The following is a 25,868-nucleotide window of genomic DNA, read 5'->3' as shown; positions in this document are numbered from 1 at the left end:
GACATTATATTTTGGTTATTTATAGCAGAGTATGGTATAATTTTAATGGTCCGGCCCACTTGACATCTCCCTAGGCCGTATGTGGCCCACGATGCGAAATGAGTTTGACACCCCTGATCTAGATACTTCTGCTAAACTCTCTGGATTAAAACCAAATTATGATAATTGTACTATATTATGTATTGGATCACTAAAAAAATGCAACTTCTACATTACCTTGTAGTTTACCAATAAAAATGGTCTGACAGGGATGTCGACATACTCGGTATACAAATCCAGAAAGAAATTATCTCACTCCAATACATTTTTATAGAAAGTTAGCAAAAATAGATAACAACTTGCTACCATGGAAAGGAAAATACCTGTTTATAGGTGGAAAAATCACCCTGATTAACTCTTTAGTCATATCACAGTTTACCTATTTGCTTATGGTTTTGCCTGTTTTTTAAATTATATGAACAAATGATTATTATTATATATTTTTTTGGAATGGCAAGCCAGACAAAATTGAAAGGGCCAATTTTTATAACGAATATGAATTCGGAGGGCAAAAATGATTAAATATTAAAGCATTAGACCTCTCACTAAAGGCATCAGTCACACAAAAGTTATACCTAAATCTGAAATGGTTCTCTAGTAAATTGGTAGGAATGACTCACCCCATGTTCAAGAATGGGGTTTTTCCCCTTTATTCAGATTACAACTGCTCACTTTCGGTGATTTTTCATAACATTATTTTTAAACAAGCTATAGAAAGTTGGTTGCAATTTCAGTTTAATCCACCTGAAAAGACAGAACAAATAGTACAATAAATATTGTGGTTAAACTCAAATATACTAATTGATTAAAAAATAAGTTTTATTCAATATATATTTTTTTAAAGGTATAATTTTTGTAAATGATATCATAAATAGGACTGGTGGAGTTATGCCACACAATGCAGCTAACACAGACATGTTTGCTCTACCCAAGATTACAACCAACTAATTGCAGCATTAACAATAAAATGGAAGAGGCAGGTAGAAGGGGGAAAAGTAAGAAACGTGTCTGTCGGCCCTGCATTAAAGACCTTAAATGGTTAAAGAAAATTGTGCTAAATAAAAACATATACATTTAATTTAAGGACCGAAAAATTGACAGCTGTGCCATATAAATTGCAAAATAGTTGGGAGATTTGTGATGTACCTATTCCATGGCACATGGTTTATGAATTGACACGCAAAACACCGGATTCAAAACTTCAAGTTATACAAAATTCTTGCAACCAATAGAATGTTATATATATGGGGGATATAATCTTCCCAGCTCTGCAGATTTTAAGGCAAAGTCAGGAGGCAGAGTCATTAGATCATTTATTTTGGTACTGTCCATATGTAGCTCGTTTTTGGTCACAGGTCCACGAATGGCTCAAGAATTGCAACATTTACCTAGAACTAACGCTGCCAGCTATACTGGGTGATTTGAAAAGTCATAGTCAACCAATAATAAATTATTTTAGCAAAAATGTTTCTTTAATTTACAATCTGCAGAAGCTCTGAGAATAGAAAGGTGCAGAACTTTTGTGAAGCATCACAGTTGAAAAATATATGGCAAATAGAAATCCAAAATGGATGGTGTTAAGAGATAGATGGGAAGGGTTGAATGGAGCTGAAGGGTGGGACTAACAACAACCATTAAAGATATGGGGTCTGTAAAATGTATATATAGGTTCAGAAATTGTGAAATACCGGTTACAAATAGAAATCAAACTGGCTGGACATCAGAAAGAGGAAGGACTAAAAATAAATAATATGACTATTGTAAAATATATTGTGTCTATAAAATGTGTATAAACTGAAGATAGGCTTCTAAGTGTTATTGTTTTAACGCCAATTGGGGGAGGGGTGGTAGGGTTTGCGGGGAATGATAAAGGTATACACTAAAAAAGTATGTGTAATACATGAATACACACTCCCAAAAAATATATTTGGGGGATTGGAAATGCAGACATTTACATTAATGGAAGCAACAGTCTTCCCACAAGTCCTTCTGTAGCTCAGTTGGTAGAGCATGGCGCTTGTAATGCCAGGGTAGTGGGTTTGATCCCCGGGACCACCCATACGTAGAATGTATGCACACATGACTGTAAGTCGCTTTGGATAAAAGCGTCTGCTAAATGGCATATATTATTATTATATATATTATTAATGCTGACCTACCCCTTTAAAAAAGGGGTCAAAACCAGGAGGACGAAAAAAAGAGAGACTGGGGAAAACCAGGAGCTGAGAGAAAACTGCTGGTTGACTTGGCAAACAAGACAAACTGGCACAGACAGACAGAAAACACAGGTATAAATACCCAGGGGATAAGTGGGGAAGATGGGTGACACCTGGAGGGGGGTGGAGACAAGCACAAGGACAGGTGAGACAGATCAGGGTGTAACATACAAAGTTCCAGTGAAACTCTCTACTTTTCATTGGCAGGTTCTCTTGTCATGGTCCTTAATTTATAAGCATAATTTTTCTCCGCACAAATACATATATGGAATAATCGGGACATATTGTATAAAAATACTTTGTTTTTAGAATATTGGTTCCGAAATAATATCCTATTTGGTTAGCCAAATATAATACAGAGGGTCTTTTACTTAATTAGAAGGAATTCTTATCACTTTACAAGATCCCTGTAACACCTAAACATTTTGCAATTGTTTTACATGCCATGTGTGTCAAGACTTGACCCTCAGAACATACCTACAATTAACCCCGTTGACGAATTTGTTTTTCTTTTAGTCCAATCAACAACAATAGAGCTATACGAGCCTTGTTTCAACAGGATCTATACCTTATGTCATGCCTTATTGGAATGGATCTATCTGACAAAGAGCAGTATGAAGGATCGGAGGACCAATGCGCAGCGTGGTAAGTATCCATAATGTTTTTTTAATAAAGACAATAGAACACTTGAACAAAACAACAAACGATAACGTGAAAACACGTACCATGTGGACCAAACACTCACATGGAAAACAAACACCCACAACCCAAAAGTGAAACCCAGGCTACCTAAGTATGATTCTCAATCAGGGACAACAATTGACAGCTGCCTCTGATTGAGAACCATACTAGGCCGAACTCAAAAACCAACATAGAAAAACAAACAGACTGCCCACCCAACTCACGCCCTGACCATACTAAAACAAAGATATAAAAACAGAGCTAAGGTCAGAACGTGACAGTACCCCCCCCCCCCCAAAGGTGCGGACTCCAGCCGCAAAACCTGAACTTATAGGGGAGGGTCTGGGTGGGTGTCTGACCGCGGTGGCGGCTCTGGCGCGGGACGTGGACCCCACTTCACCATAGTCCTTGTCCGCCTCTTAGCCCGCCTCCGTGGCCTCTTTAGTGCGGTGACCCTCGCCGCCGACCTCGGACTGGGGACCCAAGCCACGGTCCCGAATGGACGGGAAATTCGGGCAGTGCCGGGCAGCGTCGGACAGGCGGGAGACTCCGGCAGTGCTGGGCAGGAAGAAGGCTCTGGCAGCGCTGGACAGATGGGAGCACCTGTAGGGAGGAGACAGAGAGACAGCCTGGTGCATGGGGCTGCCACAGGGCCCACCAGGCTGTGGAGACCTACAGGAGGCCTGTTGCATGGTGGAGGCACCGGATGGACCGGGCTGTGGGGGAGCCCTGGAGCTCTGGTGCGCAGCCTTGGCACCACTCCTCCAGGCTGGATGCCCACTTTTTGAAAACCGGGCTGTGGGTAAGCACTGGAGCTTGCACCGCTCCCTTCGGCTCAATACCCACATTCGCCTGCACATTCGCCCGGCACGGGAGGAGCGCAGGCATAGAACATACTGCACCCTCCCAGAGCCTTGGAGACACAGCACGCGGCGTACTGGAGACCAAACAAGCTGGGCTGGCACAACACGCCCTGGCTGGATGCCTACTCTCGCATGGCACTTGCGGGGGGCTGGCCTATGTTTACTTTTGATACTTACGTATATTTAACACCAAATACTTTAAAGACTTTTACTAAAGTAGTATTTTACTGGGTGACTTTTACTTGGGTCATGTTATATTAAGGTATCTTTACTTTTACTCATGTATGAAGTACTAACCGAAATATGCAAATATATGCTAGAACGCGGCAATAGGATCTCGCTAGGGAGTAATTGGCTCTGCCCACTATGATTAATTTGCTCCGATTTGAAACGACAAGGCCGTGGTCTATCTTGGATAAATTATAAACCTATTTGACACAACTGTTCATTTTAATTACGTTTATTGTTATCTGGTTCATCAAAATGTTTATTGGAGCACCACCATTTGTTTTTTTAATTGACAGAATTTCAGAGAAATTAGGCATATCTGAATTAATTTGTTGGTTTACCGTTAGTGAAAGAAACTAATCTGATTGCAGTAACATGAGACTGCCCTAAGGTGGAGTCAGAAACCGAGTTATGATGGTGTGTCACTTATTTTCTTCCGACTGCCATTACAAAAATGTTCTAACTAGTAGTTGTTCCAGAATAGCATGAAGTTGTGCGTGTGTACATGGTGCCATGAGTGCTGATAATTCTTGTGCGGACGTGTCGGTACCTTTACGGAATCTCCTAAACTCGGTCCAGTGTGTTCGAGACCGAGTAAAGGGTAGCTATGTGAATGGTGTTACCCGCTTTTTGTATTGATATGTTTACCATTTAGATAGCTTGCTTCAATCTAGAGCCATGTGATAGCTGTTGTTAGCTAGCAACATGGTGGTAACGTTAGCTAGGAGGCTAGCTTCGCTAACGTTAACAACACCGTTTTGATGCAGATAGCAAACATGGCGTGCCTTCTGAGGGAGCTAATTAAGGATAGGGTGTTTTAGCTTCTCAAGTCTTCCTAGCTAGCTCACGGTTGCTAAAGCTATAATTAATTATATAAGTAGCTAGCTGATTAGCATAATCAGAAATTGTTCTAACGTTGTTTGTTTTTTCTTCAGATGGGGAGTCCAACGAGTCCAATGGGGTGTTCAACCTGTCAAACTTCTGGGATACGTTGAGTTGAGTTTTGCTTTCTTTAACACACAGCAAGATGTGTGACTCAATTGCACTGACATTTCCTTTAATATTTCCATTGGTTATCTTTCTAAGGCTTCAGTGATAAAAAAAAAAAAGCTGTGAATAATGCTAACCCTCCAATCCCCAGTGCAAGCAGTGAAAGCAGCCTCACAGGAAGCCACTAAACTCAGCCTTGCCTTCTCTAAGCCTCCCTTGCCAACACAAGAGGTAAAACTGAGTTTACAAATGTTTAGCTAAGTAATATGGTTCTCCTCAGTGACTGTTACTCAAGGGTACAATTGGCCCAAAATATTGACACAAACTACTGGGAAGCTGCCACCAGCGACAGGGGGATTGCTGACAGGCACTGCAGTCAGGCATGGAAGGGCACGACAGTCAGTCTCCCAATCGTGGTGGTCAATGCTTCAAACTGTAGATGAAAACACGTCAAACAAATCCCAAAACTGAAAGTCTGAAACCTTAACCAATCCCCCTCAACCCTTCTTACACTTTGCTGCTGCATTCCCTGTCGTCTCTAAAACATGGGCTTGAAGTTCAATTTTAATTGAGTTATAACCATAATGTTAGTAAACATTTTGTCATTAGTAAATGTTTCCACATCTTCCTCCTCATCAGGATGGTGAGAAGTTTGCTGAATCCATCCAGAAGAGTGTTTTGGCACTATCCACTGTGTATTACTGGTTGCCCAAAAGCCATGGTAAGCTGCAGAATGTGTCTGCATGTAGGACTGATATATGCATGCCTAGTTGGAATTATTACACTGATCAATAAGGAAATACTTGGATTGCTTGAAGTCAACATAATATGCGGTGGTAAGAGTTCTCTTTGAGGTCAGTGTAGATCCACAATACAATTCTCTGGGGAGGTGGTGGTGTTGGACTGAAGATTACAGAATAAGGTCTGTCCTATGAAATAAATCCCCAAATGTATTCTACAATATTTTATTTTCTCTCATATGCTCTGTGCATTGAACTGGCATGCATGATTGTTGCTGACACTCAGATATTCAGATGAAGGAAATTAAATAGTCTATAATATGCATTGCCGCATAAATGTAGAAGGACAAACCCCATTCTTCAGCCTATGTATTTATAGCCACTATGCAGCATCAGTTGGGCTATATCTTATAGTGCTTATTGCTAATGATGTAGATGATAATAGGCACATGGTCCAATATATTAAAATTATATCATTTTTACCAATATGTTATTGGGATCATTTCTGGAGGTGCAAATTATATTTTAGATGGCATCAGAAACATTTAATTTGAATTAATTTTGGTGTAAAAAGTATTCTCAGTCCTCAGTCAGTACATAAACATGATCCTGGAGAGGATCCTATGTAAGGGGACTGGAATTGGTCAAACTCGCAGTTTAATACATGTACAAAATTACCCTCTTTCTCTACAAGAATGATGGTCATAACTTTTTTTTTACATGAAAGGGGTGGTTAACCTGGCCTCAGAAAATCAATCTCAGATCGACTTAACTTTCAGTCATGTTTTGTTGTTGCTTTAATCCCTGAATATGCCGCCCCCCAAAAAACAAACAGATGCACCCTATTGGTTTTTAGTTGTACTCTACGGAAGCTAGTTGTCTTAAAATTCTCTCCTACTCCTTGTGTAGGTATCACATTGAGGAGACTGGTGAGAGATGCCACAGCTGAGGTGCTAGATGGCATTGTGCAACTGGTGGACGTCATCGTCAGTTCCCCACTACAGAGGTAACACTGCCCACAGCCTTGAAACAATCTATGTTGATATGCATTACAATGTTGAGGCTAGTTATTAGTTAAAATTTAAACTAAACCTTTTTTTACATGGCTATTTACTGTGTAGGATTTGTTATTGTCTACATTTGGAGTGCAGGAGTTTGGAATTGAGTAATTTTATGGAGATATTTAGTCAGATACAAAACATAAACAATAAAATAATTATTTTTCAGGGTGTCCTTAGTTGTCTTTAGTAGAATTGATGCAGAGTCTTAAAGGAAAAGGTTCCCAATTGTTTTTCTCACATGTATTCATTCAACCCACTGTTAAAACTCTCAGAAAATGTCATTGACAACTTATTTAAGAAATCTTACTTGAAGCTCTGTCAAGTGAAATGGTCCTTCTGTAGCTCAGTTGGTAGAGCATGGCGCTTGTAACGCCAGGGTAGTGGGTTCGATTCCCGGGACCACCCATACGTAGAATGTATGCACACATGACTGTAAGTCGCTTTGGATAAAAGCGTCTGCTAAATGGCATATATTAAATGTTTATTCTTTGGCAATTGCCTTCAAAACTTGTAGTCTTTGCAGCCAACTTTGCTCACTTTGACAGCATTTGGGTAAAGCTGGTGGACCAGTTTTGAAGTTGAAGGAGTTGAGGAGGCTGCTTCAAGCTTAGTTGCACAAACAATAAGTTTGTTACTAAGGCATGTGTATCGCTGTAGGTAATATGCACCCAGTGACAGTTTTCATGCCCTCATTTAGCTCGATAGAGGTGGAGGGATCAGTCCGCAATGCATTGTGGGAATCGAAGGCCTGGGAGACAGGCCAAGCTCGACGGTCGCGAGGACAAAACATTACGTTTTTTTGACGGACAGTGGTCGTTATTCTAGATTTGCCTACAACATCCACTACCGTTCTTAAGTTTGGGGTCACTTAGAAATGAGTCAAGATCACTTTCACAGTCAAATAGTAAGCTGACATCTTATACTTATACTCATGTATAAAAAAAAACATTACCCTAGTAAAAACAGTTCTGTAGGAATGAGGTTTGTGCAGTAGGCCTAATATTATTATAGCATTTTGTCTATATGTCTGACCTGCCAATATTGTTCTTCTCAGACAGCAAGCAATGCAGGTGTAGAAGCACGGTGGCTAGGAAAAACTCCCTAGAAAGGCCAAAACCTAGAGGAACCAGGCTATGTGAGGTGGCCAGTCCTCTTCTGGCTGTGCCGGGTGGAGATTATAACAGAACATGGCCAAGATGTTCAAATGTTCATAAATGACCAGCATGGTCAATAAAATAAGGCAGAACAGTTGAAACTGGAGCAGCAGCATGGCCAGGTGGACTGGGGACAGCAAGGAGTCATCATGTCAGGTAGTCCCGACTGTTCCACTGGATGTCATAAGGTGAATGCACCAATTTGTAAGTCGCTCTGGATAAGAGCGTCTGCTAAATGACTTAAATGTAATGTAAATGTAGTCCTGGGGCATGGTCCTAGGGCTCAGGTCCTCCGAGAGAGAGAGAGAAAGAAAGATAGAAGGAGAGAATGTGAGAACGCACACTTAGATTCACACAGGACACTGAATAGGACAGGAGAAGTACTCTAGATATAACAAACTGACCCTAGCCCCCCGACACAAACTACTGCAGCATAAATACTGGAGGCTGAGACAGGAGGGGTCAGGAGACACTGTGGACCCAGCCGAGGACACCCCCGGACAGGGCCAAACAGGAAGCATATAACCGCACCCACTTTACCAAAGCACAGCACCCACACCACTAGAGGGATATCTTCAACCACCAACTTACCATCCTGAGACAAGGCTGAGTATAGCCCACAAAGATCTCCGCCATGGCACCACCCAAGGTGAGGGGGGGGGCGCCAACCCAGACAGGATGACCACATCAGTGAATCAACCCACTCATGTGACGCACCCCTTCCAGGGACGGCATGAGAAAACACCAGTAAGCCAGTGACTCAGCCCCTGTACTAGGGTTAGAGGCAGAGAATCCCAGTGGCAAGAGGGGGAAAGAAACTATTTGCTGTATTCTTTGACAGTCTCTGTTCATGGTTTTAAAAGTTTGATATTCTCTTAGGCTGGTATCAAACTTTTGCTCTGGCCAGTTTGTGGAAGCTTGTAGGCACAGTGATTTGAGCTATCCGATTGGCCAGCGCAGTATGTATACTTAGCCACAGATCTCCCAGTATGCTGTGTTGGCGAAGTTTGTCTTTTCAGAAAAATTAAATTGTCCAAAATGGGAACACTTTGCCTACCCAGTGCGCAGGACTTCTGAATCAGGTGTGGCTACCACCAACGGTGCAACACAATAAAATAAAAGATTATGCAAGCCTTTATCGTTGGCTTTTCTATAAAAATGTTTGGTGAATCACTTGGGTGAACTTTGCCTTTTTAGCATGTCAACTATAGCAGTAAGCAGGTTTCGATCCAAACAGTTCAATGCAGGTTAATTACCTGACACATGGGAAAGTCAACACTGGGGTGATGGAAAAAGGAAATGTCAGTACAATTTCATAAATGCCGAAACACAATTTGTTTGTTCAACATGGTGGAATCTTTTTGTGTCAGTAAAATTATGCGTGAAATGGCGATTGGAAACAGCTTTATGTGCAAATCACACAATGATATGTTGTCCTCCCACTACTACCTGAGAAAGCATGTGGTTTATTAGGCAACAGATAAATAAGTTATGAACTTCACAGGGTGGTGAAAGTGCACGGTGATGAGCTTGATGCTTTTTTCCAATAAATATTGAGGGTTCTGTTCTGGTGACATGACGATTGATGCTTGGCTGCCATTTGACAAAAATAATCTCGCTCTTAGTAGCGTCATCATTTAGCCTAGCCTACCTCCACTGTATCTGCGGGCTGTTGACCAGAGCGCATGTGCGCACATTTGCTATATAACGTAACAGTTTTTGTGACAAAACCATTCGTAGAGTTGAAAATGCGATTGAAAACCATAAACTTTTTTTATTTGTTTATTCGGTACATGGGAATTTAACGTGCATTACGTCATCACACACAGCCTTTTATCCACACAAGTCAATTTCATAGAAACATCTCTGGTGAAAAATGTGTATTGTTTTAATGCAGGTTTTTGCATGAAAATCTGTCGCCAATTGGATGGAATCCTAGCTAGTGTGTCAGACAGAGAATTATACAGTTTTATTGAAGGACCTACAATACTTACTAAAGCTTTTTTATTTAGTTTATCACAGGAACAGCTTCAATCTACAGGTGGGGTGTGGTCAGCGTGTGACCAGTTTGCACACTTACCAAGAGGTGAGTAAAACTTTACAGAATCCATCTAGTTCAGCATGTACTGACCGTTGCAGATAAAAATGACATGAATAGAGCTGGCATGTTTGCTTACTGTACCTGTCAGATTGTGTGAACCAGACGTGTCTATTTCTATCTGAATATCACAACGGTTTGCCCTGCTGAACGCAGCCCTGAGCCTCCATGTCCAGAAAAGTATACTACGAAGCAAGCTAGATCTATTCAGGGTTTTCTAAAGCTAGCCAGTTTCGGTTACCTTCCATTCCAGCTCAGGCTTCATATGTACTACGACAGTGGAAATTGCTCGTCTGCCTGCCGCTAACTCCAGCAGACTTGTAACTGCGTGTGCATGTCACACCTTGCTAGTCGAACACCGAACTCTTCAGTAAGAAGATGTTGAAACATCAATTAAGAAGTTTTGCAAATTCAGTAGAATGTCGTGTGAAATTGACTTTCAGAAGTGCCGTCTTTATTTTATTACTTTGGTGTGGTTATCAATGCACAAGCAGCTTTCTTCCCCACTAAAGTTTTACTGTGTGAAGTTTCCAATGTATTTGTCATTACTAAATGTGTAATGTGATAGGTTTTTTAACATTACTATTTTTAACACAACACATTTGATTTAATAAATATTTAATCACTCTTCCGCAAATCAAGTGGATGATGACGCAATCTTTGTAAGAGGGAGGGAATCTGATTTCATTGGTCCTCAACTTGCGCCTCTTGACACTTCATTCAGGTTAAATGTAGTTAGCCCTAAGTTAGCCTACCCCGGAGCAGGTTAGATCTGAATGATTTGTTGCCATAGAAATGTACCTGTATAAAAGGTGAGCCGATTTAATGGTACCGGTCATCCTAAATAGAACTCAAAGTTGACTAAAGTTGTCTCGCTAACTCCTCAACTTACATTTCTAGTACAGGGCTCTTTTAAAGCAAGAATCCTTAATTGTAGCCATAACAAAGCGGCCACCCTGCTTCTGTTTTAGTTAAAAGGGGATGGGCCTGGAGAAATGTAACACTTTTCAAATTCATAGACAGAGCTATGGAAGGAATGACTATTTTAAGTACTGTTTTAAATGTATTTTGAGGCTAAACCGTTTGTTTACATTTACATTGTTTAAACACATTGGAGTCAAACAAGCTGATATTTTGGGTTCATCAAAGCTCATGAGGCATTTAAGTATACAGTGCTGTGAAAAAGTATTTTCCCCTTTTCTAATTTTCTCTTTTTGATTCTGAATGTTATCAGCTCGTCAACCAAAACCTAATATTAGATAAAGGGAACCTGAGTGAACAAATAACGATTACTTACTTATTTCATAAACAAAGTTATCTAACACCCAATGCCCCAGTGTGAAAAAGTAATTACCCCCCCTTACTCTTAACTGGTTGTGCCACCTTTAGCTGCAATGACCAAATGTTTTCTGTAGTTGTGGGTCAGTCTCGCGTTGCTGTGGAGGAATTTTGGCCCATTCTTCCATGTCGCCGTGTTAAAGCAGTTCTGCATTTGTGGGTTTTCAAGCATGAACTTCTCTTTTCAAGTCCTGCACATCTCAATTGAGATTAGGTCTGGACTTTGACTGGGCCATTTCAAATCTTCAAATTTGTTGCTTTTTAGACATTTTCATGTGGACTTGATTGTGTGTTTGGGATCATTGCTTTGCTGCGCTTCAGCCCCCATACGGATGGCCTGACATTCTCCCTTAGAATTATCTGATTCAGAGCTATATTCATGGTTCCTTTTATCAAGGCAAGTCACCCAGGTCCTGAGGCAGCAAAGCATCCTCAAAGCATCACACTACCACCACTGTGCTTGACCTTTGGTATAAGGTTCTTACTGAGGAATGTAGTGTTTGGTTTTCTGCAGGCATAATGGGACCCATTTTGTCCAAAAAGTTATATTTGACTCCTCTGTCCATGGAACATTTTTCCAAGATCATCCAGGTGCTTTTTTGGGGAAATGGGTCCTGTTATGTCTGGCGAAAAACAAACATTTCATAATACTTGGCTCTAGTCTAGAACATATTTTTCTGACAAAGATAAGCTGTGTAAGAAAAGGATAATACATTTTGATTGTCACCCAAGTAATCAAGTGTTTTATGTATAAGGAAAAACTATGTCAAAGCAATCCCCAACTGTGTACATTCTCATGTTAATACAGTATATTCCTATAAAACAAAATCTGTAGTGTATATAATGTCTGGCCCAGAGCCATAAATATACATGGTTAGGCATGCAACTGCTGGTGTTTTATACAGCCCTTTCTACAATCTGATTGTTACGAAAACCATAGAGCATGTCTGTGCCTGTCGTGTTTGTCCATGCAGATAACCGGGCAGCAGTGCTGGGGGTCTTGGCCTCCTATATCGGGGTGGTAAAGGATGCCATAGAGGAGATGGAACAGGTGCCCTTTACTCTTTCACCAATGATGGCTTCATTTCAACTTCTCACATTTTCTTCAGGAAAATAACCCTTTTATAGTTGTAGCTAACTTAATAAAAATGGCTGTACACATTTCCCATGAATACATTAGCATTTACATTGAGCTGAAAATGTAATGTTATGTTACCATGTCGTCTGTCTCCATATGCCCCTTTTGTATCCTATACTTGTTCGCTTGGGTGTGTTCCAATAATATATATTTTTTAAATTCTCCTGAAGTGTACATTCATTCATTACAAAGTATTGGATTTGTGGATGCTGGAGTTTCCACCATATGTCTTGTACCAGTAATTTCCTTTTAAATCAGTGAAAGGAAGTGAACAAGTGCACACTTTCGGAGAAAGGAACAATAATTGTGACATAGCCCTAGTTTATATGCTCAAATCCCCTCTCCCTCCCACTAGGCACAGGCTGAGAGCCAGGACCCATTCAGTGATGTGTTGGATGACGAGGACCAGGAGTCGCGGGGCAATCAGGACACATACTGGTCCGAGGAGGACCGCCAGCTCATGGCGCCCTGCCAGGGCCTGATGAAAGCATCTGCTGCCTGCCTGAGGAAGCTGTTGTCCGCCGTCAAGGCCAATGGCAACGTAAGCATGCCAGAGACTGTGGCGCAGCTGGACGACCTGGCCGATATCAGCAAGGAGATCAGCCCCAGGTAAAAGAGGATGGTCAATTCCAAATCCACTACTAGCTCTTTCCTCACCTATGTATTTAAAGGGATGGATAAGTTAAGGCAGTTTAGTCTACATAAGTGCTTATTAGGGTGTAGAGCTAGGTTAGAGGGTTGATTTTGGTCTTCTGCGGATGACCTTGAAGGTGTCATCAAAACAGCTCTTTAGTAGTTTGGTTTGTTACTAAGGGTGTTTCTCTCAGCTAGAATGCTAGTAAAAAGCTAGTCAGAGAACAAGTTATTCCATTTTGGTGTGACAGGACAAAATAGTGTACAGTGCAATTTCTAGCTTGTAACTTTACCACATCTAGTATTTGTTGACATGCCATAAAAACACTTGCTGAAAAGTACTTTATAGAGTATTTCACTTTGACAACAATTCTAGTCTAATGCACTTGTCAGAAGTACTGTAGATTATAATATGAAAACGTTTCATGGAAACTCTGCCCCGAGCCTAGTTGATTCACCCTCATCATATGAATCATCCATTAGAGAATGGTTGAATTACACTCACCACAGAGTTATCTTTGTTTGTCGCCTGTATGTTGTGGAATATTCTAATCAAGTGAGACTGTCATTTCTTCAAACAATCAACTTTATTCAATATCGATTAATTATTGCAATAATGAAACCGTCGACCCCACACTCCGAAGTGTGTGTTGCCGAGTGCATAACTGATAATGATAAAATAGACATTATATAGAACTTAAAAGTGCTTAGTCAGCGCTGGTTCCAGTACTGTCATAAGCTACCGTGGTTCATCTGATTATTTACACCGGATGTTGTTTTACCACCAACCCTGGCTTAGTTTCCCAGATGCCAGGATGATGAGACAATGAGGCGTTGTTCTAAACTCTTCCGGGCTATCTCAGGTCACACACACCACATCTTGTCTATGGAATGCAGTCTGTAGGTTTTTATCAGTTATTGTCAACTCAAGCTACAGTTGAAGTCGGAAGTTTACATACACTTAGATTGGAGTCATTAAAAATCATTATTCAACCACTCCACAAATTTCTTTTTAACAAACTATAGGTTTGGCAAGTCGTTTCGGACATCTACTTTGTGCATGACACAAGTAATTTTTCCAACAATTGTTTAGACAGATTATTTCACTTATTCACTATCACAATTCCAGTGAGTCAGAAGTTTACATACACTAAGTTGACTGTGCCTTTAATTGAACAACTTGGAAACTTCCAGAAAATGATGTCATGGCTTTAGAAGCTTCTGATAGGCTAATTGACATCATTTGAGTCAATTGGAGGTGGACCAGTGGTTATATTTCAAGGCCTGCCTTCAAACTCTGCCTCTTTGCTGACATGGGAAAACCAAAAGAAATCAGCCAAGACCTCAGAAAAAAAAGTGTAGACCTCCAATTCTGGTTCATCCTTGGGAGCAATTTCCAAATGCCTGAAGGGACCATGTTCCTCTGTACAAACAATAGTACGCAAGTATAAACACCATGGGTCCACGCAGCCGTCATACCTTTCAGAAAGGAGACACGTTCTGTCTCCTAGAGATTGAACATACTTTGGTGAGAAAAGTGCAAATCAATCCCAGAACAACAGCAAAGGACCTTGTGAAGATGCTGGAGGAAACCGGTACAAAAGTATCTATATCCAGTAAAACGAGTCCAATATCGACATAACCCAGAAGGCCGCTCAGCAAGGAAGAAGCCACTGCTCCAAAACCGCCATAAATAAACCAGACTACGGTTTGCAACTGCACATGTGGACAAAAATCACACTTTTTGGAGAAATGTTCTCTGGTCTGATGAAACAAAAGTATAACTGTTTGGCTATAATAACCATCGTTATGTTTGGAGGAAAAAGGGGAGGCTTGCAAGCCGAAGAACACCATCCCAACCGTGAAGCATGGGTGTGGCAGCATTATGTTGTGGGGGTGCTTTGCTGCAGGAGGGACTGGTGCACTTCACAAAATAGATGACTTCATGAGGAAGAATAATTATGTGGATATATTGAAGCAACATCTCAAGACATCAGTAAAAGCTTGGTTCCAAATGGGTCTTCCAAATGGACAATGACACCAAGCATACTTCCAAATATGTGGCAATATGGCTTAAGGACAACAGAGTTGAGGTGTTGGAGTGGCCATCAAAGGCAGGACCTTAATCCCGTAGAAAATATGTGGGCAGAACTGAATAAGCATGTGTGAGTAAGGAGGCCTACAAACTTGACTCAGTTACACCAGCTTTGTCAGGAGGAATGGGCCTAAATTCACCCAGCTTATTGTGGGAAGCTTGTGGAAGCTTGGCTTCCCAAAACGTTTGACCCAAGTTAAACAATTGAATGGCAATGCTACCAAATACTAATTGAGTGTATGTAAACCTCTGACCCACTGGGAATGTGATGAAACAAATAAATCATTCTGTACTATTATTCTGACATTTCACATTCTTAAACTAAAGTGGTGATCCTAACTGACCTAAGACAGAGAATGTTTACTAGGATTAAATGTCAGGAATTGAAAGTTTAAATGTATTTGGCTAAGGTGTATGTAAACTTCTGACTTCAACTGTAACTCTGGCAAAAACCCATTTCCTTGACCATAGTCCAGACTAACTGTGGAAAGCTGAAGTGGAACCCATCCCTTTACAGGAACACAGAACACAGGAACACAGAACTCAACAGAATAGAAGATATTTTAGAGTCATACTATTTATTAAGTGTATATAATTGTCTATTAATATGAAAGAAATAAGGCAAATGCATAATTATCTCCCACACATATTAAAACCACTTATCCCACACATATTAAAACCACTTATACCAGTAAAGTCCCGTGCCAATATATCCTCAACACCGCATTTGAGGGCATTATCACTTTTATACGCTGCTCCAAAAAATAAAGGGAACACTTAAACAACACAATGTAACTCCAAGTCAATCACACTTCTGTGAAATCAAACTGTCCACTTAGGAAGCAACACTGATTGACAATACATTTCACATGCTGTTGTCAAATGGAATAGACAACAGGTGGAAATTATAGGCAATTAGCAAGACACCCCCAATAAAGGAGTGGTTCTCAGTTCCTATGCTTCCTGGCTGATGTTTTGGTCACTTGAATGCTGGCAGTGCTTTCACGCTAGTGGTAGCATGAGACGGAGTCTACAACCCACACAAGTGGCTCAGGTAGTGCAGCTCATCCAGGATGGGACATCATTGCGAGCTGTGGCAAGAAGGTTTGATGTGTCTGTCAGCATAGTGTCCATAGCATGGATGCGCTACCAGGAGACAGGCCAGTACATCAGGAGACGTGGAGGAGGCCGTAGGAAGGCAACAACCCAGCAGCAGGACCGCTACCTCCGCCTTTGTGCAAGGAGTAGCACTGCCACAGCCCTGTAAAATGACCTCTAGCAGGCCACAAATGTGCATGTGTCTGCTCAAACGGTCAGAAACAGACTCCATGAGGGTGGTATGAGGGCCCGACGTCCACAGGTGGGGGTTGTGCTTACAGCCCAACACCGTGCAGGAAGTTTGGCATTTGCCAGAGAACACCAAGATTGGCAAATTTGCCACTGGCGCCCTGTGCTCTTCAAATGAAAGCAGGTTCACATTGAGCACGTGACAGACGTGAAAGTCTGGAGACGCCGTGGAGAACGTTCTGCTGCCTGCAACATCCTCCAGCATGACCGGTTTGGCGGTGGGTCAGTCATGGTGTGGGGTGGCATTTCTTTGGGGGGCCGCACAGCCCTCCATGTGCTCGCCAGAGGTAGCCTGACTGCCATTCGTTACCGAGATGGGATCCTCAAACCCCTTGTGAGACCATATGCTGGTGCGATTGGCCCTGGGTTCCTCCTAATGCTAGACCTCATGTGGCTGGAGTGTGTCAGCAGTTCCTGCAAGAGGAAGTCAATGATGGTATGGACTGGCCCGCCTGTTCCCCAGACCTGAATCCAATTGAGCACATCTGGGACATCATGTCTCGCTCCATCCACCACAGACTGTCAAGGAGTTGGCGGATGCTTTAATCCAGGTACGTGGAGGCCACACTCACTACTGAGCCTCATTTTGACTTGTTTTAAGGACATTACATCAAAGTTGGATCAGCCTGTAGTGTGGTTTTCCACTTTAATTTTGAGTGTGACTCCAAATCCAGACCTCCATGGGTTGATAAATTTGATTTCCATTGATCATTTCTGCGTGATTTTTGTTGTCAGCACATTCAACTATGTAAAGAAAAAAGTATTTAATAAGAATATTTCATTCATTCAGATCTAGGATGTGTTATTTTAGTGTTCCCTTTATTTTTTTGAGCAGTGTACAATGGGTTACCAACATATTCAAATAATGATTGGCATATTTTCATTAGTGTTGTTTTGATGAATTTATTCATACTATTTCATCATTCCACAAGATATATAGTCCAGACACAAATCTAGGGTTGCTACCCAAACCAGCTTTCTATCGGCTCCGTTGCCAGAATTTTTGTTGTTTTTCTATGGACACAACCCAGTTGTTTGGGATGCTCTGGATCGTGTACGAAAGCGTGTTCCAGTTCCCGTGAATATCCAGCAACTTTGCACAGCCATTGGAGAGGAGTGGGACAACATTCCAAAGGCCACAATCAACAGCCTGATCAACTTTGTACAATGAACTGATATGGTTGCGTTTTTATATTTTTGTTGAGTGTATTTATAGGACAGGCGCCTATCAGTAATAAAGTGTGTTTGGAGATTATCTGCAGATAAGTCATCGAATGTTTTCATAATTTATGTTGAATCATCACTGCAGGAACAATAGGTCATGGAGAGAGCCTCATTCTGGTCCAAAATATGGTAAAATAAAGCCGATTTTGACGGTTTTAAAAGCAACTTGTATGGTATTATTACAAATTCAGCAAAAAAAAGAAACTTACCTTTTTCAGGACCCTGTCTTTCAAAGAATTTGTAAAAATCCAAATATCTTCATTGTAAAGGGTTTAAACCTTGTTTCCCATACTTGTTCAATGAACCATAAACAGTTAACCTCTCTGGGATATGTGGGACGTGTCCCACCTGGCCAAAAGCCAAGAAATGCAGAGCACCAAATTCAAATAAATTACCATAAAAATCAAACTTTCATTAAATCACACATGCATGATAGCAAATGAAAGCTACAGTTGTTGTGAATCCAGCCAACATGTCAGATTTCAATAAGGCTTTTCGGCGAAAGCAAAAGATGCTATTATCTGAGGATAGCACCCCAGTAAACAAAAATAAGCATATTTCAACCCTGCAGGCACGACACAAAACGCTGAAATAAAAATATAATTCATGCCTTTGACGAGTTTATTTTGTTGGCACTCCAATATGTCCCATAAACATCACAATGGTCCTTTTGTTCGATTAATTCCGTTGGTATATATCCAAAATGTCCATTTATTTGGCGCGTTTGATCCAGAAAAACACCGGTTCCAACTTGCGACTACAAAATATCTCAAAAGTTACCTGTAATCTTTGTCAAAACATTTCAAACTACTTTTGTAATACACCTTTAGGTAATTTTTGAACGTAAATAATCGATACAATTGAAGACTGGGTGATCTGTGTTCAATACGGGAGGAAAACAAACTGTAGCTAATTTTCTGGTCACGCGTCGTTAACAGTACACTGTTAAGTTACCCTTGTTCTGAACAGCCGTACTTCTTCATTACACAAAGGAAAAACCTCAACCAATTTCTAAAGACTGTTGACATCCAATAGAAGCTGTAGGAACTGCAAGAAGGTCCCTTAAAAATCTGGATTCCCAATGAAACCTCATTCAAAAGAGTGACCTCAAAATAAAAATTTAAAATCTGAATAGTTTCGCCTGCTAAACATGACTCAAACAGTTTTAGAAACTTCAGAGTGTTTTCTATTCAAAACTACTAATAATATGCATATCTTATCTTCTGGGGATGAGTAGCAGGCAGTTGAATTTGGGCATGCATTTCATCCAGATGTGAAAATACTGCCCCTTGTCACCAAGAAGTTAATGAACATTCACCTGTGGAACGGTCGTTAAGACGCTTACAGACGGTAGGCAATTAATGTCACAGTTATAAAAACTTAGGACACCACGGAGGCCTTTGTACTGACTCTGAGAAACACAGAGAAAATGCCCAGGGTCCCTGCTCATCTGCGTGAACGTGCCTTAGGCATGCTGCAAGGAGGCATGAGGACTGCAGATGTGGCCAGGGCAATAAATGACAATGTCCGTACTGAGACGCCTAGACAGCGCTACAGGGGAGGCAGGACGGACAGCCGATCGTCCTCGCAGTGGCAGACCACGTGTAACAACACCTGCACAGGATCGGTACATCCGAACATGACACCTGCGGGACAGGTACAGGATGGCAACAACTGCCCGAGTTACACCAGGGAGGCACAATCCCTCCACTGGTGCTCAGACTGTCCGCAATAGACTGAGAGAGGCTGAACTGAGGGCTTGTAGGCCTGTTGTAAGGCAGTTCCTCACCAGACATCATCGGCAACAACTTCGCCTATGGGCACAAACCCACCGTTGCTGGACGTGCTCAATGGGATTGAGATCCGGGCTCTTCACTGGCCATGGCAAAACACTGACATGCCTGTCTTGCAGGAAGTCACGCACAGAACATGCTGGAGGGTCATCTCAGGATGAGCCTGCAGGGAGGGCACCACATGAGGGAGGAGGATGTCTTCCTTGTAACATACTGCGTTGATTGCCTGCAATGACAACGTTCACGCAGCCCGGATCTCAATCCCATTGAGCACGTCTGGGACCTGTTGGATCAGAGGGTGAGTGCTAGGGAACCACCAGAAATGTCTGGGAACGTGCCGGTGTCTTGGTGGAAGAGTGGGGTAACATCTCACAGCAAATCAAGTGTAGTCCACGAGGAGGAGATGCACTGCAGTACTTAACGCAGCTTGTGGCCACATCAATTTTTTTTTCTAAAGCCCTTTTTACATCATCTGATATCTTAGTGCCCCCCCCTCCTCCCTTTGTTCAGGGACACATTATACTATTTCTGTCACATGTCTGGAACTTGTTCAGTTTGTCTCTTGTTGAATCTTATGTTCATACAAATATTTACACATGTTAAGTTTTCTGGAAAAAAACTCTTTTTTTTTGCCAAGTTTATATTGATATAGGCCTACTGATTTTGATTAGTGTCAACAATGCAGTTAACTGCTGCTTTCTGTGCAGCAAAGCCCATGTTTAACACCTGCTTCATTCATCAATCATAATTGTAGTTCATGGGCGCCTGGATTTGTCCACACCCACTTTTCTACAATCTGGCGGGGGGCTTGCATTTTTAACACAAATTTTCTGCAATTCTATGTTTCTCAACAGGGAATCCATGTTTATTTGACAGAAAACACGTTTTCTTACATTTTTGCCACAAACTAAATCGAAACAGTAGACTAGTTTTTCTGACTAGATTAATTATCTACCGTCTTCCCTCAAAGTCCCAACCAGAGATTTGACAGGTCTGAAATCTTACCAACTTTGTGCCTAAACTAGGGGTCTCCAACCCTGTTCCTGGAGACCTACGGTCCTGTCTTTGATAAACTGAACCAGGTTAGTTACAACTGGGGTTGGAGCAAAAACCTACAGGAGGATAGCCCTCCTGGAACAGGGTTCGAGACCCCTGGCCTAGATGATATCTGAAACAACACTCTGAATTAATAAATGTTCAATAATTGTAATGTAATATCTTTCTACTCAATAACACAACAAATTTGACCAATCTGGGAGGTAAAGTAATTCAAATATTCAATAATCTTGCTGTTTATTTTGGATGGAATCCAATTACACCCCCCCCAGCCCGGAACTCCCTGGCTGGCTATTTTTCGATTTGGCTGGCTACTCCATATACTTATACTCCAAAACAAGTACAGACAAGCTGTTCGTGGCATAAAATATGTCTACCAAATCAAAGGAGTAGTTTCTTCTGAATGCAATGGTGTAGCTAGTGTCCCACTACAATCAGACTGTACAGTCAGCTAAAAATGACATGCATCTCTCAAGAGATTAGATCCGGGGGCTATTGACAGATCTATATATAAGAGAAATGAAAAGTGCAGGAGCGGTGGTAACTTTCCCAAAATTCCACTGTTTTCCAGAAATGCCGGTTGGAATATTGCCAGAATCAGGAGCAAGTAATCTGGAGTCCAATGAGCAGGATTTCTGGGAATTTGGAGTGAATTTCTGGAATTTTTGCAACCATAGACACAGCAACATTCAAGGAAACTGGGTTTTGGCATTACTCTGCAGAAGTTTAATAAATGGTTGGTTCCTAGTACCTCCAAAGCCCATTGCCATCAAGTACATGAAGCAGCAAAAGTCATTTTTAAATAAAAACTGCACATTGGTAGCTAATTGGTGCACAATTAGGAAGCAGGTTGATACAACTACACTGAATGCCAGATACGCTCATGTAATGACTGAGAATAGTTTGCTCTCATGCTTGTGCATCATTAGCCAATGTGTATATAGTGCCCACACCAGACACTGACCTTGGGGACGAGGTCACAGTATATGATCGATCTAGTAATCTTTGCAATACGCTTAACTCAGGAACCAACACTTGTTTATGGGGTTGACCTTTGACTCTCTCTGTGTGCTTCCAGTGTTGATGACCTGGTACTCAGTCTCTACCCACCCATGGATTACTCAGGAGTGGATCAAAACGTAAGGCGCTTGGATCATTTGTGTCAGACAGTGTATATAATTAAGTGATTGTACCTCAGTCATGACGAAAGTTGTGCTGTTTAATTGGAAGTGGTGGATCCAAATGAATAATAACATTATTTAAATGTTTTACTTTGTTAATGCTATTAGGAAATCCTTATTGAAAGGCTTTGTTGAAGTAGTTGAAACACAATAGAGGAGGAGGCAGACAACTTGGCATGTTGTATACATATACTTAAACAGAAAATAAATTAAGTGTGTTTGGGATGGCTTGTAGTATTGGTAAAGCAACATTTACTTTTAATGATGTTTCTTCCAAACGCTCTCTGTCTTCTTTCCAGGCATGTAAACTGACCGTGGTGCTAAAGAAAGTGTTGGATATCATCAGGTGTGTATAGAAGGGCTTGTTTGTCTGTGTGAGCCACGCAGACAGTATTATGTTTTTACCTGTTGGCTACTGAAACATCCACTTGGCAGGGCTTATCTATAAATTATTCTTAAGAAAAGACCTGATAGAACTGGCTTCTAATGTCAGACAGTACAGTCGTGGCCCAAAGTTTTGAGAATGACACAAATATTAATTTCCACAAAGTTTGCTGCTTCAGTGTCTTTAGATATTTTTGTCAGATGTTACTATGGAATACTGAAGTATAATTACAAGCATTTCATTAGTATCAGAGGCTTTTATTGAAAATTACATGAAGTTGATGCAAAGAATCAATATTTGCAGTGATGACCCTTCTTTTTCAAGACCTCTGCAATCCACCCTGGCATGCTGTCAATGAACTTCTGGGCCACATTCTGACTGATGGCAGCCCGTTCTTGCAAAATCAATGCTTGGAGTTTCAGAATTTGTGGGTTTTGTGTTTGTCCACCCACCTCTTGAGGATTGACCACAAGTTCTCAATGGGATTAAGGTGTAGGGAGTTTCCTGCCATGGACCCAAAATATCAATGTTTTGTTTCCCGGGCCACTTAGTTATCACATTTGCCTTATGGGAAGGTGCTCCATCATGCTGGAAAAAGCATTGTTATTCTTCAAACTGTTCCTGGATGGTTGGGAGAAGTTGCTCTCGGAGGATGTGTTGGTACCATTCTTTATTCATGGCTGTGTCTTAGGTGAAATTGTGAGTGAGCCCACTCCTTTGGCTGAGACGCAACCCCACACATGAATGGTCTCTTTACTGTTGGCATGACACAGGACTGATGGTAGCGCTCACATTGTCTTCTCCAGACAAGCTTTTTTCCAGATGCCCCAAACAATCGGAAAGGGGATTAATCAGAGAAAATGACTTTACCCTAGTCCTCAGCAGTCCAATCCTTGTACCCTTTGCAGAATATCAGTTTGTTCTTGATGTTTTTCCTGGAGAGAAGTGGCTTCTTTGCTGCCCTTCTTGACACCAGGCCATCCTCCAAAAGTCTTCGCCTCACTGTGCGTGCAGATACACTCACACCTGCCTGCTGCCATTCCTGAGCAAGCTCTGTACTGGTGGTGCCCCGATCCTGCAGCTGAATCAACTTTAGGAGACGGTCCTGGTGCTTGCTGAACTTTGGTGCCCTGAATCCTTCTTCACAACAATTTAACTGCTCTCCTTGAAGTTCTTGATGATCCGATAAATGGTTGATTTAGATGCAATCTTACTTGCAGCAATATCCTTGCCTGTGAAGCCCTTTGTGCAAAGCAATGATGACTGCACGTGTTTCCTTGTAGGTAACCATGGTTGACAGAGGAAGAACATTGATTCCAAGCACCACCCTCCTTTTGAAACTTCCAGTCTGTTATTTGAACTCACTCAGCATGACAGAGTGATCTTCAGCCTTGTCCTCATAAACTCACACCTGTGTTAATGAAAGAATCACTGACATGATGTCAGCTGTAACCTTTTGTGGCAGTGCTGAAATGCAGTGGAAATGTTTTGGGGATTCTGTTCATTTGCATGGCAAAGAGGGACTTTGCAATTCATCTGATCACTCTTCATAACATTCTAGAGTATTCACAAAATCCCATCATACAAACTGAGGCAGCAGACTTTATGAAAATTAATATTTGTCATTTTCAAAACTTTTGGCCACGACTGTACAATGTTAGCGGATGAGCTACAGTCTACCGAGAGCCATCATAGTTGTAGGGAGGAAGCCAGCCATCACACTTTCGTGAGAGAAATAATGACTTAAGTTGCTCTTTAAATCACATCTCACTTAAACTCTGTCTCAATATTATTAGTTTTCCATCAAGGGGACCAGTCTGAGAGGATTTGATAGTGGATGAATGAGGGGAAGAAAATTATTGCTTTTTAGTGTACTCTACTTTGACACAGCCTTCTTGTCCTCCTCCCTCAGGGTGAGTCACGTGTGTTTAGAAGCAGACCTGAACTGGGTGCAGTTTCTGAATGGGGCCCTGGATCACAACCTACAGAAGATCAAAGCTCTGATTCAAGGCTCCAGCTAGATGATGAGTGGAGGGTGTACGTGAGGTGAATGGAGACAAAGTGTGTGTGTGTGTGTGTACACGTTTATGGAGAAAGGGAAGGTATGTGCACATGTGTGAAGAGGACTGTGGCCATCCTCTCTGACCCTGAGCTCAATGGACTTTGTTGAATGTTACACAAGTGTGTTTACCTCCCCCTTGTGTACACGCACTATACATCATTAAGACAGACATATTTGCAAAATGTTAAAATCTTGCTTCATGTGTGCATAAATATTTATAGATTAATTTTGGCTTTACCACTCATCTAGCTGGATGTTTTACAGTGGCATAAGTCTGTTTGGAGATCTTTAATCAACAGACTTGACTTTGCAAAGAACAATAACAAGATGCCGTTTGCATAGAATTTGTACACAGTCAAACTACAGTATTATGCATTGAGGGAAAGCGATTTCTGTGTACTTCCGCTGCCCACTTTTTGGAAATTAGAATTTTTGTTCAACAATGAAGACCATGCTATAAAATATGATTTTATTAAATGACAATGACCGGCACTTTTGTAAATACAAAATAAAAGTAACTCGCCTTGCACTCAAACATGAGCAGGATTACATTTATTTTTCAGAAGTGGTTCTTGTTATTCTTCACGAGGGCTTTACGATCTCTGCCTGTAGACACCGGTCACATTGCAGCTTGCCTTAATATCCGTGAATTGGCCACTAGCTTCTTTGGAGTGAAGGGCACCTGCACACGTACCTGATGCCCTGGTTTTAGCAGAGAAAATCTGAGACATGTACAAATTATACCTCCAAAATATTTTTAGACTTCTAAACTACAAACACAAAGCAAAGATCTCAAAGCTTTAACCACATGACCAATCCATGGATGAATGCATGTCCTTTCAAGTTTAGCCAAGAGCTCAATAATCTCTCATGGGTAGACTACATAAATGGTATCGTCAAAAGATTGAGATATGACAACTAATGAGCAAACGTAGTTCAGGTGCTCTGGTTTTCAGTCACTGGTTATTTAGACATAAGGATTGTGTGAAGGTAGTGCTGAAAGTGGGGGAAGGGATTTCAAGCGGGAAGTTTTTGGAAGGGGGGGGGGTGTTGGCTGACAGTTTCTGTTTAGAGGGGTGGAGACTTCGCTAGTCTCGTTTAGTATTTCTCCTGCCAGAACCTAATCAAGCATCTGAGGCAATTCCGTGAGACTTTAGTTCTGGGTTTCCAAGATTAAGAGCTAAATTGGTTCCACATGAATATTTAGGTTTTATGACAAACTGAAACCTAGTTCGTAAAGTCATCAGAGAAGTGTCACATCCCACAGGGCACAAACTGGTTAAATCAACACAATTTGTCGATGTAGAATCTGTAGCAAATACATTGGATTTGAAAGTAAACTGTTTTGAGGGTAACATTTCATCCGTGATTGTCATGGTAACCAATTTTCTACAAGGTTTCTATGTGTACCTTTTTGAAACAACGTCATATCTTCAATGTAATATTCATGTTAAGGAAAGAAACTGTATGCAGCACCTCCTACTGGAGAGTTTCTCTTCAGCTATTCCTTCAGTGTCCCATCCATGGATTTAACTAAGCCCAGCAC

The 25,868-nt window shown here is 41.4% G+C and overlaps 1 protein-coding gene across 1 annotated transcript; it reads left to right on the top strand.

Moving 5' to 3' along the window:
- The first annotated feature begins 4,466 nt into the window (after window positions 1–4,466).
- Window positions 4,467–24,857, top strand: ccndbp1 (cyclin D-type binding-protein 1). The gene is made up of 11 exons (XM_046311169.1): window positions 4,467–4,628; window positions 4,963–5,022; window positions 5,169–5,248; window positions 5,657–5,738; window positions 6,667–6,763; window positions 9,985–10,058; window positions 12,383–12,459; window positions 12,902–13,155; window positions 21,773–21,833; window positions 22,175–22,221; window positions 24,173–24,857. Exons 1-11 carry the CDS (start codon window positions 4,541–4,543, stop codon window positions 24,279–24,281), a joined length of 1,029 nt encoding a protein of 342 aa, XP_046167125.1. The 5' UTR covers window positions 4,467–4,540; the 3' UTR covers window positions 24,282–24,857.
- Window positions 24,858–25,868: the final 1,011 nt, after the last annotated feature.

The sequence above is a fragment of the Oncorhynchus gorbuscha genome, linkage group LG18 (genome assembly GCF_021184085.1).
Source record: "Oncorhynchus gorbuscha isolate QuinsamMale2020 ecotype Even-year linkage group LG18, OgorEven_v1.0, whole genome shotgun sequence".
NCBI classification, from domain to species: Eukaryota; Metazoa; Chordata; class Actinopteri; order Salmoniformes; family Salmonidae; genus Oncorhynchus; species Oncorhynchus gorbuscha.
This window is presented reverse-complemented; position numbering and strand designations above follow the sequence as displayed.